The 15,546-nt window shown below is 35.9% G+C and overlaps 1 protein-coding gene, 1 long non-coding RNA gene and 1 pseudogene across 3 annotated transcripts; 1 reads left to right on the top strand and 2 right to left on the bottom strand.

The window, feature by feature from the left end:
* Window positions 1-17: 17 nt before the first annotated feature.
* Window positions 18-2,198, bottom strand: LOC123666215. 2 transcript variants are annotated; one of them, XR_006745170.1, is made up of 3 exons: window positions 1,877-2,198; window positions 729-821; window positions 18-97 (listed from the first exon to the last, which is right to left on the bottom strand). It is a non-coding gene; the product is annotated as an uncharacterized LOC123666215 (long non-coding RNA). The 2 variants fall into 2 exon arrangements; XR_006745169.1 differs by lacking the exon at window positions 18-97 and adding an exon at window positions 247-632 and having other exon boundaries at window positions 1,877-2,195.
* A 684-nt stretch (window positions 2,199-2,882) lies between these two features.
* Window positions 2,883-4,155, bottom strand: LOC123666189 (annotated as a pseudogene).
* Window positions 4,156-6,469: 2,314 nt separating this feature from the next.
* Window positions 6,470-7,466, top strand: LOC123666200. The gene is made up of 2 exons (XM_045600397.1): window positions 6,470-6,721; window positions 6,806-7,466. Exons 1-2 carry the CDS (start codon window positions 6,628-6,630, stop codon window positions 7,405-7,407), a joined length of 696 nt encoding a protein of 231 aa, XP_045456353.1. The 5' UTR covers window positions 6,470-6,627; the 3' UTR covers window positions 7,408-7,466.
* The last annotated feature ends 8,080 nt before the right edge of the window (window positions 7,467-15,546 follow it).

The following is a 15,546-nucleotide window of genomic DNA, read 5'->3' as shown; positions in this document are numbered from 1 at the left end:
ATGAAATGAAAGCTTACTTGACTTCGTCGGCCACAGCTTCCTCTACGACGTTTTCATCCACAGCCTCTTCATCATCATTTAATGCCTCCCAGAAGTCCTACAGGAATATGTCTGTCATTAAGGATAGTTTCATAAAGAAATGGGACCACGTGCATGTAATATGATGGGTCAGAAGTTTATGTGCGAAATTACCATCACAACAAACCACACCATATGTGTAAATAATAGTACCTGGGTGGCCGAGTTTTGCTTGGCGTTTACGTTTTTTCTCGCTTTTTTCAGACATGGAACCAAGCAAGATCGACTTTGCACCCCCAAAAACCAGAACAATTACAATCACAACACACCACACCATATGTATAAATAATGGCACCTGGGTGGCCGAGTTTTGCTTGGTGTTTACATTTTTTCTCGCTTTTTTTCAGACATGGAACCAAGCTAGATAGACTTTACACACCCAGAAACCAGATAAGGTCACACCATAAAATCTCTACACCAAACGTGCAAGTCGAGTCATTTCAAATTACCCAAAACCATATAGTACAAAACCAACATGGCCCGAGTTATTTATACTTGCGTGAAAATTCAGAACGCTATCCTCATAATTAGGACCCTGAATGTAGCATGTATTCCTGAAAAACATTAAATATATGAACAAAAATCCTGAATATCCAATTCTCTCCCTTCTTATTATTTTATAACACTTACGAGTAGTATATTTTACAAACCTCATTGTCATCTTCCGACAACTCATCGTTTTCTTCATGGAGGAGGTCAATAAATGATGATGGGGCGTCAGAAAAAGGATTCCAACTCATCTTCTATGAAACAACAAAGATACAAATGTTTAGAAAACTATTCGGAGTCGCACACAACAGTTATAATTTATTACAAGTATATTTAAAAAAAAGGACGAAACGTATTTTCGATGTCTCAAAAGAACGGAACAGATTTTTATGAAACTCGCAGTATACAAAAAAGAATTTCTTTAATCGAACTTGTAGTTCCGGAGATATGCGAACATAAACATATAAACATACTGAGCATTTCTGGAAATATTAAAAAAATCTATATATACCTATGGGTCGTACGGCCGGTAATACATATGGGTCGAATTGATAACCTCCTTTTTTGAAGTCGGGTTAAAATGTTATCGCAATCTCAAATACGGTTATGTCTGGTTAGGAATGCATATCCCCTCGACGACAGGCCCACGATTGTTATTTATTGCATTTTTTGTCTATAACCACGGCGAGTTCGAGGGCGAAAGTTTTAAGTGCTTACGATTTATGGCTTTGTTATCGTCGCGCGTGAGCATAAGACACAAAGAAACATTCAATAAATACATTCGAAAACGTCTAATGTTTTGTGCGTAATTGTTTGTCTTTAAAAATTACAAAAAAAGTATCTATAAATATATATGTATATATTTTATTGTATATAATAATTTATAAGACTGAAATCGTAAAAAAACATCAAAAAAAAAACGACAACTTACAAAAGTAACAAAAGATTCGCAATAAATTATCGACACTATCGATATCAAAATGTCGATACCTTCCGTATCTAGGCTTCAAGTCAAGACTTCAAGGCTGGCCAAGATGGCGTCATATTTGTGTACTCGAGTTAGAAATTCGGAAATTGTGATTCGATATCGGACAATTATGAGAAAATAAGCCCAGCTACGAAAACTGAATACTTTTACGATGTACCACGGTCGTTTGTTATTCAATCAAGTTCGATTTGAGAGTAATCAACAACAAAATCACTTTGATTGATTGGGGAAAAAAATCAGTTTCAAATTTTAGACATCACATAAAAACACAAAGACAAAGCAAAATCATGTAATTGAGATATTATAAGACAGAATACTTACGATTTTCTCGAAATCCACACAAAAACACTCAATAACAAACACTAAAACCGGTTTATAATTATATTTTATGTCACTGACCGCACAGTACGAGCCAACACACACCAACGAAAAAGTCGACTAACTTCGCAGAGGCATAGCGATGCTTCCACTCACTCCATATGGACGGTTTATACGTCATTTGAAAGCGAATTTAAATGGTCGTATAGTCTCAGAACATTGCAAACAAAATTAGACCGTAGTATCTTCACAATAAAATAAATTTTCGCAGGCAAGCCTCAGGTTCACATGTGAACTAGCGGTGCCTGACAAAAGGAAATTTGTTTGATTCACATGTGAACCGTCAGGGCGTCAGAGGTTAAGTAATTTACATTAAATCCCTTAATTATCGTCACATCCCAGAGACATAATTTAAGTGTTCGTTAGTTAATGACAGATTTAAGTGACCGTGTCAGGGAAATGACTTTTTCGATAGAATATCGATAAGTGTTGGTGTTGCTGTACGTAAAAATGTAAATTTAAATTAATAACATTTAGAATAAATTACATAAAATAACCTCATTTTATGCATAAATATGTAAGAATTAGTTCTTTTGCGATCAGTTTTTATCAAAAAAATGTAATGAAAAGATACTTTTGCGTTATTTTTAATACTACGTTCAGAGTTTTTTTTCAGTGGTAATATTTAATTCCTACTGGCAGTCTGTTTTAATATATCAAACAAATGTTATTTGTCAATCGGGTTTTCGGCTTTCGATCGTTATCACAAAAATTTGATTTTGTTGGATTTTAAATCAAGCTTTGTTGAATTTTAATTTTGTAAAGTAATAGTTGGTAAATTACTACCGAAAATATTTAAAGTCATGGTAAGTTTGACTGTATTATATTAATATATTAACTTATTGAGGTTTTATGTGGATTACCATTATCTTACAATGTGTTTTTGAAATGTCTGTGTATTCTAGGAAGAAAATAAAACATCACGTAAGAGAGTTGGGAACTTTACCGCAGACGAAAAATTTCTATTAGCGCAGCTAATTAAAAAATACCCAATAATAGTATTGTAATAATATATAGCGACAAAATAGTTTTCAGAAAGACCACTCCTTTCAACCTCGACAATGGTGACTTAACTATTATAAAAACATCTTTCCACTATAGCTTGTCGAAACAAAAATCCATTGCTATTTGGATCTTCTTGAATATTTGACTCATTAGTTATGTTGGGTAATAGGTTATAGTCATCATCATCAGTATTATTTAATAAATCATCATCTAATTTTATTGAAATATTATGTAAAGTTGCACATGCACATATCAAAGCAACAACTGTCTCTAGTTTGATTCCCATGCCCACTTGAAGACATGGAAACCTCCTCTTTCAAACACCAAAAGCTCTCTCGACAGTATTTCGTGTTTTAATATGGCTTTTGTTGTACTTTTCTTGACCAATGGAATTCGGTGATAAAAATGGTGTAAGGAGCACATTGCTTATGGCATAACCGCTCTCCCCAAGTAATAATCCTTGCAATACACCTGTATTAAGACGCTGTTTAATTGAGCTACTATTATAAATAAAACTGTCATGTGTGCTACCAGGCCACCGAGCTACAACATCATAAAATTCTAAATTGGGGCCTGTCACTGCCTGAACATTAATTGAAAACCACCCCTTTCTATTTCGATACACTTCCGAAGATATTCCACCGGGACTTCTTATTTTAATATGTGTACAATCTATACAACCAATCACTCCAGGAAATTCAGCAATATCATAAAACGCTTGTTTCACTTTGTTTACATCACTTTGGGTTGTAGGGAACTTAACAAATTCTTTCATTTTTTGTGCCAATAAGGTAGACACTTTGGCTACAATCCTAGATACAGACTGTTGGCAAATATCCATGACATCACCTTCCAGTTTCTGTAATGATAGGTTACTTTTTAGTAAATGCCAGTAGGGCTATGAGTAGGTCCAGTACTAAATAGCTATTATCATTTACCTGAAAAGTCCCTGTAGCAAAGTATCGCAATGTTAACAATATCATTATTTCAGGAGCGAACGGCAGGCCTCTCTTCGTTCGATTGCTCAGGTCAGGTTTCAACATTGGTAATATGATGTTTTTAACTGTATGAGGTGTAAACCTATACCGAGCATAAAATTCAGATGCGGGGTATTTTGTAAAAGGATTTGAATAGTCACGTAAATATAGTCTTGGTCCTGTTTCTCTGACCTTTCTTGTATAATTTACAAACTCGACAAAATCTTCTAGATCAGACATCACACTTGTTTATAATTTATTTATTAATTAGATTAATTTATAATATTATACACCACGGGCTACTGTTGTCATATAACATAACAAGCTAACCTCACTTTCGAAACGTCAAAATCTCCATTTAACAATACTTAAGTAAGGGTCCAGCAATACTTAAAGTTAATGGATGATTAGTCATATAACAAATCATTAACTGACTCTGAGAGACAACTTTTTTAAATCTGTACTTAGTAATCGTTTAAGTAATCATTAAACGTCTCTGAGTGCGGCAGTTAGTGTCGATTCTCGAGGTTTTTCTAGCATGGAAAAGTCTTATACTTTTGAATTCCTTTTGACTAGTCTCCAGCACATCTTCCGAAAATAACCCTACAGGCAAAGGCAGCTCCTTGATTATGTCTGCTCCGTGTATTAACAGTTTGTGCACATATGCACTCATTTTATACCACTCGTAACGTTGTACGCACATTTTTGCTGTTTCGATGCAGTACTGTTTAAAATTAGCGTAGTTTACATGAAATCCGCAAGATATTACACTAAGTATATTGGCAAACCTCTTTATGATTTCAGGATCTAGGCCCGTTATAGACGCAGATTTTGCAGGCTCAGCAAAAAACTTTCTGGCTGTATTGCCATCGTTCGAGTTCCCTCCTCCTGGCTTTGGTTGGTCTACCACTAATCCCATTTCCTGATAGAATTTAGTGGTTATTTCTTATTTTCTCTTTTTTATATTTTCTTTGGCTTGTGTACCCCTGGCTTGCCACTGACGTACTTCCATTTTATAGGATATGTGTAAAAGGTACTCATAACATCTTAGATATGAGTGAAGTACAGATATCCCAAACTTGAAGGATGCAGACGTGGGGTATTGTTTCTTCAGAAGCAAGTCAAGATTGTTAACACATTCAATGCCACCACGATTTTCTAATACTTCCCAGCGATGCCGCCCTATAAAAAACGCAAACATGCTAGGTGTGCTCGCGGCACTGCAGGATGGAATTACGTAGCACGCTAGGCGTGTTCACCGGCACTGTTACACTACGTTCCCACCTGTCGGCTATCGGATCCGTATATTAATCGGATGTCGGCGCCTTTGTTCACACACACGATTAATAATCGGTTGTCGGCCACGGTCGAAGCTAGTGCCAATTTTAAGCACTCTACGCGAGGCGTGCACGATGGACGTCGACGAAGCTCTTGTTGTGATGTATTATTATTTGAGAAGAAAACGAAGAAAGACAGCCAAGGAAAGAAAATATTGGGTGCACCCAATCCTGAGAGAAAGATTTAGTTTGGGAACATTTCAGAATTTAATAACAGAATTGAGGAGTGACGAAATTAAGTTTTTCAATTATTTTAGAATGTCGATAACTACATTCAACCATCTATTGGCTCAAATATCAGTGAGCATAAACTACCAAAATACGAGATTTAGAGACTGCATTTGTACTGAAGAAAGGTTGGCGATATTTTTAAGGTAATATAATTATACATATTAATTTGTATAAAGGAAGAGATAAAACAGTCACTTTTAGTTCACATATATTTATTGAAAGAAATAACTTTAATTTTTTTTAATTACGAAAACAAATTAGTGGAGTTAAATATTACTAAAATCTAAGTCCGAATCTTGAGTATTACTTGAATGTAGTGACAAAGTAGGTGATGCTGGTTCAACGAGTTGGCGTGTCGAATATCCATATCCACTTGAAGGGAAGATATTATTCTGGTTTAATGGTGGGTGCACATTCTGGTTTTGTGACGAATATACAGATTGTTGCACGTGATCTCTTGACTGTGAATGCCAACCATAGTTTGATGAGTATAAACGACTTTCACGCTGCTTTTTAATATTTTGAATCAGTGACAGCACGCCTGATTGAAACTCTAAAGTTTCACTATCGTCAAAAGACGTAACGCTCGGTAGAACACCTTTGAAAAAAGAGAGCATTGGATGTTCGTTACTTCTGTCTGACTGTAGCCTGCTATCTAAAAACTGGCTCATTTTGTCATCGAGGGTTTTGGGCTTTTTGGAAGTGCTTGGTAATAGCAGCTCTGAATTTATATCTGTTGTATTGGCCGCTGATGCCTCGGGACATGTATCTGTTGGACGCTTCTTGACAGAATCATGAGTTCGATTAGGCTCAGCCACTTTTTGCAGAAAACTCATCTGTTCTTTATATATATATGGCTTTGAAAACTTAGCCCCTGCTCCGGATTTTTTGACGTCATTTTTATTTGCTCGCATCCAGGCATCTCGTAGATTCGACCACTTTGTAGATACTAATTTACCTGCAATTACAATAGGTACATATAGAAATGTTAATTATTTTACCTACTTAATTATTTTACAGATATTGCGCATCGGGTTGTTCCTTCAAAGAATTGCACTATAGTTACAGAGTTGGTGTGTCAACTATTAGTAAAATCTGCAAAGAAATTAGTTCCACTATCTGGGATGTATTAAGAGACGAGTTCATGAAAATTCCTGATAATGAGAGTAAATGGTTGGAAATTGCAAAAAGTTTTGATATGAAAGCCAACTTTCCGCACTGTCTTGGAGCAGTTGATGGTAAGCACATTAGAGTGGTGAAACCAAACAATACTGGCTCGATGTATTTTAATTACAAAGATTATTTTTCATTTGTTTTACTAGCCGTTGTTGATTCAGAATATCGTTTTATTTTTATGAGTGTTGGCTCGTATGGAAAAGAATGCGATTCTTCAATATTCAAGGAGTCAACTATATGGAAGAAACTGAATGATGGTAGTTTAAATATACCAAAACCAAGGCCTCTACATGCAACACTTCAAAATGATATGCCTTATGTTCTCGTGGGCGATGAGGCTTTCCCTCTGTCAACAAATTTGTTAAGACCTTTTGGAGGCACTCATTTAGACCACATGAAAAAAATATTTAACTATCGTTTAAGTCGGGCAAGAAGGTACGTTGAATGCGCATTCGGTATTTTAGCCAATAAATGGAGAATATTTCATCGGCCACTGGATGTCCACCCAGACACGGCTATCGAAATTGTAAAAGCGTGTACAGTATTACACAATTTTGTAAGAGAAAAGGACGGTCTGAACTTTGAAGATATTCATTATGCGGCAGAAAATCCGATGCAAGAACAAGTACAACTGCAAAACTGTAATCCACGTGGTGGTCCTATTGCAAATGATATACGGTCTGAATTTGCAAACTACTTCGTTTCAACAATAGGCTCGGTGCCTTGGCAACCAGAAGCGCATGGTTAATATTTATGTTTTGAATTTTACGTATATTATTAAATAAATAACTTCAAACACTTACCACATGATTGTCTTTCTTTTTCGTCCAAATTGTCAAAATCAGGTATGAGTAGGCAGCAAACTTCCCGCCAAGCAGCTATTTTCAGTTGCTTATCTTTATAATCATTTAGAGTTTTGTCCCAAAGGACACCTCTTTCCTGAACTAGTGTGATCAATTGTTCGGGGTTGATATTTCTTTCCATTACTACGAATCACCAAACGTGCGTACAATAAAAACACAACAACTCTGCTTGCGCGCCGCGATGTGTGTGTGCGCGATCGCAGGTACGACGTACGCACGAACGGAATGAGGGGTAGCGGGGAGAGGGTTATCGGCTCCGACATCAGACAAATGTGAACAGCGCCGTTCTTAATCATAGGCGAGCGAGATCCGACACGATTTTTTTCCGGGCGTAGAGGGCTGGCAAAACACCCGACATTTCTTGTCGGAGCCGACACAAAATCGGTTTCCGATAAGTGTGAATAGCGTCATATATAATGCTCTGCCACTAGAACTTCCGTTTAATATACGGATCCGACACCCGACAAGTGGGAACGAGCTCTTAAGAGGTAAAATCAAAGAAAGTGTTATTTCGGCTTCAACCGTGTTTATTGATCAGTCTTTCTCGAGTTACTGAAGAGATATTTTGTTTTTAGCAGTGTTTGTGCTTTTGAAAGTTAAATTATGGCAGTTAGTAGATTCCAAGGTAAGTATTTATCGTAATTTGATCAGTGAATTTCAACCTTTGGTTACTTATTTATGATTTTTTAGGGAAAACAAAATATGTGCAAGAAACAGTGGAATATGATGATGATGCGACGCAAGCAGATAGCCCACCCTCACAAAAACGCCCAAAAGTAGGAGGTGAGCCGATAACATATTTCTCTTATCTTGTCTTAAAACTTTTAGTGCACTTATTGTGACGTAGTGGATTAGTGTTAAATTGTAAATCATTCGGTCGGTACCTGGTACCTACTTTATGATATGCAGGTACCTATAGATAGCACATTATATTGTCAATATTAACGTATTTCATAAGGTTTTTGAAGCAGCACCGCAAGTAATTAACCGCATCAATTTTACACAAAAGAATTAAGGAACAAAAAGATTCTTAAAAAACCGACGATTGTGTTTGAAAACATTATTTGCACTGTTATATATTATCGCTAATAACACAATAAACAAGCCGTGCTGACTGCTGACGCATCTATTGTTTTACAAATAGGCTGATAACATTTCAACTCCAGATGTTTAAAACGTTACAGGAATCTGTCTACAATTCTAAGAAGTTTAGATTTTAATTTGGAGACAGTAAATGTTTTGAACTTATTGTTTATTAAATACTAGCTTTTGCCTGCGACTTCGTCCGCATAGAATAGTTAATTTGGGTTATACACTTTTACCTACACGAAGCACAGAATTTAGAAGATGAAAATATTTGCCGACGTTGTCGTTACGTTACGTTAGTATATTTTTGGTTTTTTCGCCTAATTGTTTTTTTTTTTAATAAAAATGACATTTATTAAAAGTTATAGCCACTTTATACGACTTTAAATAATTGTTGATCATTATTTGCTTTCAGAATACATCGCGAACGCATCAAGCTCACCGAACTCATCGCAAGATATATTTACAGAACTACAAGATGTACCTTACTCCCAAAAATGGACATATTCGCAACAAATGGATGAATATGACAAAAAGGATGTAAACACCATGACTGACGGAAGACCAACAATTACTAAATATAAAGAAATTGGTACCATGACTGAACCAGGGTTGACTTGTAACAACAATACTAATATTGAAATTCGATGCAATGAATATTTCGGAAGTGTTGTAGCATGCGAGCTAGCAAATTATCACGGTCGCGTTCGTTACGATAAAATGAAAGCTATCATTGATATTTTTAAAGAAAAGTGAGAAATTAGTTGCCTTGATTGTTTAAAAGGTTTCTATGATTCTCTTGAGGAAAGAAATTGAGTTCCTAAGGGTTGTGATTTCAATTGAAATAATAATAGTGATTTGAGAAATCAACGTCTTTATTAAAGCACTTATTGTGTGTACAATATTATAGTTACTACTTATGTTAAAGATAAATGTTAAAAAATCAACGTAATTAGACCAACAATATTATACAATAATTATCAATAGAAATTGTCCTTTTCTTTGATCAAATGCACATTGGAAAAATTTTTTTTTTGATAAGTGGAGTACAACTCTTACTTAATCAGTAGGTATCTATGAATAAGTTTAGTACCACTTAATATTTGTGATACGGTCTGAAACATTCCATGCACAAGCCTGGCTGTTGCGGACAGGTGTCGCAACCAAATAGCGACATTACTCTTCCTTTTTTTGTTCTCCAGCAATGTACGCATCTTTTTCGTTTGGTTTTTCCGTGATAATTTTTTTCCAATTTCATCAAGCAATGTACCTGTCTATGTAATGGGATTTGTTGTTCCCGTTCTATGTAGGGTTCCACGATGGATTTTATGACGCTTAATCGGAAATCATATAAGCTTAATTTTCGAGTTGAATACTCATTGTACAGGAAATAAGAGTTGATCATGACGATCTGCATGATGTGAATGATAACTTTTTTATACCACCGCAAAGATTTATGCTCGCACGTATAATATGATAGCATTTGGTCATGCTTATCTATTGCATTCATATTTTTATTATATTTTGTTATCATTTCTGGTTTTGCTTTACTTTGCCCCCTTCGATTAGTAATAATGTTAAAGTTGCCTTTGTATTTGCTAGAGATCGCCATGACTTCCCTCTTATCCAACCATTTAATTATACACACATTATTTTTATGTTGTATACACAATTCACCTTTTTTTAATTTTGTTTTTACAACTAATTGAGGATTATTTTTTCGAAATTTTCGTAGTGTTCCTGTACAATAAGTATTCTTATAGTATAAATCTTCTATCAAATTAACGCTTGTATAAAAATTATCCATAAATAAATGGTGCCCTACATTTAAATATTCTTTTATCAAATGCATTACCACTTTGTTAACGTGGTTTAATCCTCCCACAATAACATCAGACGCACCGCCGTACAGGTGCAGTTTCAATATTACCCCAGACTGGTCAGCTAGTGCATAGAACTTCAGACCATACTTATTTTTTTTTCCTTTCATATATTGCCTAAAGCGTAATCTACCTCTCCAAAGCATCATTGACTCATCAATAACAATATTTTTTGTTGGGTAATATAATTCTGACATTCTTTTGTTAAAAAAATCTATTATATTTTTGATTTTGCTATAACTTGTTGCTGTTTCTCCTATACTAACGCATAACATTCTTAAAATAAGTAAAAACCTATTTCTTGCCATCGTCAATGAAAATATTGGCTGATTAAAAAAAATATCTTGTTTCCAATAATCACATAATCTATTTAGTTTTATAAAACCCATATGAAGAAGTAGGCCAAAAAACAGTTTCAACTCTTCACAACTTATTGCCTTCCACGATTTACTTCTACTTTTGTCCGCACTAGCTGACGACTGCTCGCGTTCACCGTAATTGTTAGTGCAATCTGTTAGCAATTGAAGTAACTCCATATTGCATATAGCATCAAAGTAGCCAATGGGTGTATCGACGATATCTTCTTTGAGGCCTGGAGTCTGCGTGAATGGTATTACTGGATAATCACAAGGATTACCTGGGCACCATTCACGATCGGGTACATTAATAGCAGGTACTTCTTCAATGTTCTGCACTTCCAGTTCGGGTTCCGGTTCCGGTTCGGATTCATCTGTTTCCATTTCGTCAATAATATTGTCACAGAGTATGCCATAGAGCTCAGCGTCAGTCAAACACGAAGTTGGTTCATCTCTTGGAGGAGTTGATTCCAGAGTTACCATAGCTCCTAAAGTTTCTTCTATCCCATGGTAAACCCAATTTGGGTCTTCCCATGAGCAAGATGGCATAGAATTGTCGATTGGATCCATTACCTAAAATGTAAAATCATTTTTTCAAATATCAAAAGTCATCAAAATATTATTAATATGACAGAAAATGATTAAAGTTGCAGTGTACAAATTGTGTGTACAAATACAATACGTTTAAAGTATCCCGCCAAAACTCGCAATGTTTGGACCGATTAAAGTGTATGAAACAAACAAATTATGTATCTATTGAATTTATTATACAGTGTAAACTCGTACAACAAGTGTAAATTCCATCTAACGTCACTCGATTTAACGACAAACTCTCTAAAGCATCGAAATCAATTGACTTTGGTTGGTTTAGTTTGTCTACCATACAATGATACACTCTACATAGCGTCACACTCACTCTCAATAACGACGTAAAATACCTTGTAAGTTGCTAAAATTTATAAAAACTGCGCAGCTGTGTACGTTTTTTTGTCGTTTTATTATCCTAGCCCACTATAATCTCGACAGTCGGCACCATGCAAACCGAACTTTCTAAGAAATTCATTCTTTTGTTTTCAAATTGGGATTGCTTGCACGTGTATCTACTGTTTTTGACCATGACTAATAAATAGGCGTCATTTATTTATTTATAAACACTTACACCAACATTACAGGTTATTACCCAATGCGTTGATGTCGTATACATGTCATGCATTATCTATACGGTATCATTTTTGTCAGACCTCAGTTGCTCACAAACTTTCAAACTGTAAACATGGCGAAGTAAAAGCAAAAGACGTCATACAAAAATAACAGACTATACCCAATAAGATTAAATAAGATTGTTTTTGTGTACATAACTACTAAAACTAGTCTGAAATATTTTTAGAATTCTGATTTTTCTTCTCTCCATTTAACGACACCTCTCTATAACGCCATAAAATGCACAGTCCCTTCAGTGTCGTTATTTGGAGTTTACACTGTATTTGTTAAGATTATTATTTTTCACGTTAATGAAACGAACTATGTAGGTATCTTTCACATTTATAATAAGAGTATAATTTAACTTACCACCGTTTTAAGCGAAGTAATTAGCGAAGCCGGTAAGGATACCAAATTCTTCACAAGGACAAGCTGAGCTCGTCGTAAAAACAATCACAAAAGTAACACTAGTCGGGGTCTTTGCAAGAGTAATCACAAGGTCCAATAACACAAGCGGGGGTCTATGCAAGAGAAATCACAAGGTCCAATAACACTAGCCGGGGTCTTTGCAAAAGCAATCACAGGGTCCAATAACACAAGCCGGGGTCTTCGTAAGTATAAACGTAAATCCAGTGAAAGGAAGAGATCGTAGGAAACATCCGATGTCGAACACTTCGAACACTGATGTAAGGAGCTATACTAATGTTAAAGACTTGCTGCCCGTGGTGCAATAAAACGTGGGAATAGGACGCCGCCTGTTGCGCTCTCTGTTACAGACCTTACGGCAGGCATGGTAACGTCCCAATGTGCGGCTCACCTAATCTTTTTATGACACTCGGGTTTGTTTTATTACCAAAAAAATAATTGGCAAGCAACTGAAGTAAATGGTATTCCTACTAGGGACTTTATTTATAAACGATCGCCAAACGTATCTAATATTAGCAGTGCCCCGCGGTTTTACCCACGTCTTACGGGAACCATTTACTTTTTAGGGATAAAAAGTAGCCTATAGCCTTCCTCAATAAATGTGCTATCAAACACCGAAAGATTTTTTCAAATGGGCCCAGTTATTCCTGAGATTAGCGCGTTCAACCAAACAAACAAACTCTTCAGCTTTATAACATTGGAATAGATCCTGGGCAGGGTTTTGTCTTCTTCCGATGAATGAAAAGATATTGGTGAAAGAGAGAGAAGGAAACAGATCCGAGTTACACAACAGCTGATAAGCGTTTATAATTAGGTACCTAAAGGGGTACATTATAGGTAAATATTTTATGCAATTTATTTTATCTTTTTTGTTCAACCTAAGTGCCAAGGAATAAAATAAATGATAACTTATAAAAAATATTCTATATTTTATTATTGGCATTATAAATGTAGTAAATTGACCTAATAATATAAAAGATTGAGAACTGCTGGAGATGAACACGCCTGGTATGTTCGCGGCATTACATAATAGATTATTTTTGATGAACCTTAAAAAAATATCAGATCCTGGAACCACTTCAGAATACTTTAGCTTACGGCAGAAAGTTTATGCTCAGAGTCTTTCGGACAATAATATTGTCTAATCTTTGAGATATAGATGAAAAACGGTGAGCACGCCCGGCGTGCTGGCGGCATGCAGATAAGAATTAGTGTGGACACGCTAGGCGTGTCAATGGCACTGAATGTGTTAAGCTCCTTAGGTGTAGCCTTGCACACATTGCATGCTTGCGATGAGCCAGTTTTTGTTAGTACGTTGCATGTTTTGCCGTCCATCATTGTGCACACAGCATGATGTTTAAACGTGTAAGATTTATCTCCAAGAGTTACCCTAGAAGGCTGTAAGTTTAATATTTGTTGCTCAATTGCTTCGTAATGGAGTTTTATTGATTCTTTCGTCTCCTTCTCAATCTGCAAACGAATGATGCGACTGTATCTTGGCGAAGACGGACTTGGGTTTTGCCAGAAAATCTGTTTTCCATTAGTTGTAACCTCTGACATTTGTAAAGGGACTATGGTACATAAGATAATGTTTGTGTCTCCATACAATGAGTTGTTGGCAAAACATTGCTTGTAAATGGAGTGTCCACCACTTCCGTCAAGTCCCCATTTGTAAATAACTTCGATGGGTGAATTTTTCGTATGATCATGGTGTATTAAAAGTACATCTTGCTGCACATGAGCAAGTCTTTGAATTGTATGATCCAGAATATCTTGAATTGGAATTTGCACTTCTGTTTCTGTAATTTTTATATTATTTGGGTAACACTGCTTTTTTGCATCTGCTATCGTATTGTAAGCTGGATAGATATTAGCGCCTCGCGATTTTGCCCCTCTTTGCCAGTGAACGTAGTCTTCTTTACTCATGTCTGAGTCGATAATGAGCGCTAAAGCTTCAACTGGTGTGTAAGGCTTTATAGCTGAACATGATGGTGTACCATGTATTTTTTTCATCCTTTTAAGTCTGCGTGGGATTGTAGTTAAAGCTAAGTTCACCACTTGTGCAGCTGTCCTTTTTCCTTTCTTAGTAAGGCTGGCTTGAACAGCAGAGCACAATAGCTCTGAGCTTGTGTCAGCAATAATTGGTTGAATCACTCTTCGTTTGGTTCGTAGGGAGCTGTCTTCAAAAGACTTCGCAGGTCTGCCTCTAGCTTTTTGCACCTTTGATACACCTTTTGTATTTATAGTACCTTGAGCTGGCAACACCAAATCGTTTTTTAACCATTCTGAATTGCATTTCATGAATCTCTCCATCTTTCAATTAGATTTCTTCCACTTTTGTAACAATTTTGAAACAAACACTTTTAGAACACTTTTAATTTTACTTTCGCTCTCTTTTTACTGTTTATATTCACTAAAATTATCTAATATATGTATATGTAGTTAATCGCTCTATGCACTGAGACGATGACTGTTTATAAAAATTTTCGCGTTTTAGCACTAAAACCAGGTCCATTTTTTTACGGTTAGTTCCGAAAAGCTTGGTGCACTCCGACTCCCTGTGAAGAAAAGAGTATAGTGTCACAATGAGTAGGTTTGAGTTCCTAGAATTCGCAATAATGACGGTCAACAAACTCGCACATGTGAATTTCAAGCATAGAAAGCGGTACTTAGCGGAACTTTTTTTGTATGTCTAATGTTACAGAAATTTTATAAGAAAAATAGGATAACTATTAAATCGACAGTTATATTAACTAGAGTGAAAAAATCTTAAGTTTTAATACTGTGATATAACAAACATACCTGTGGCTTCCATATCCATAATGAACACTGAGATTCTTGCACGAGATGAACAAAAAATACGTTTTGTAGCTTTCGTGTTTCGTAAGCAACTAACCGTCCACTTCACGATGCTTACCTGTCGGACCCCCGGGCGCTATTGTTATAAACTTAACAAAGGCGGTGAATTGCTAGCTTAATGGAACAATGACTTGCCTCAAACAATACAAGGTATTTTGGACTTTATCTCAAAGCTGAAAAATCTCTTTTTGACCGCCTAAATGGGTCAGATTGCCGT

This window comes from Melitaea cinxia, chromosome 25 (assembly GCF_905220565.1).
Source record: "Melitaea cinxia chromosome 25, ilMelCinx1.1, whole genome shotgun sequence".
NCBI lineage: Eukaryota > Metazoa > Arthropoda > Insecta > Lepidoptera > Nymphalidae > Melitaea > Melitaea cinxia.
This window is presented reverse-complemented; position numbering and strand designations above follow the sequence as displayed.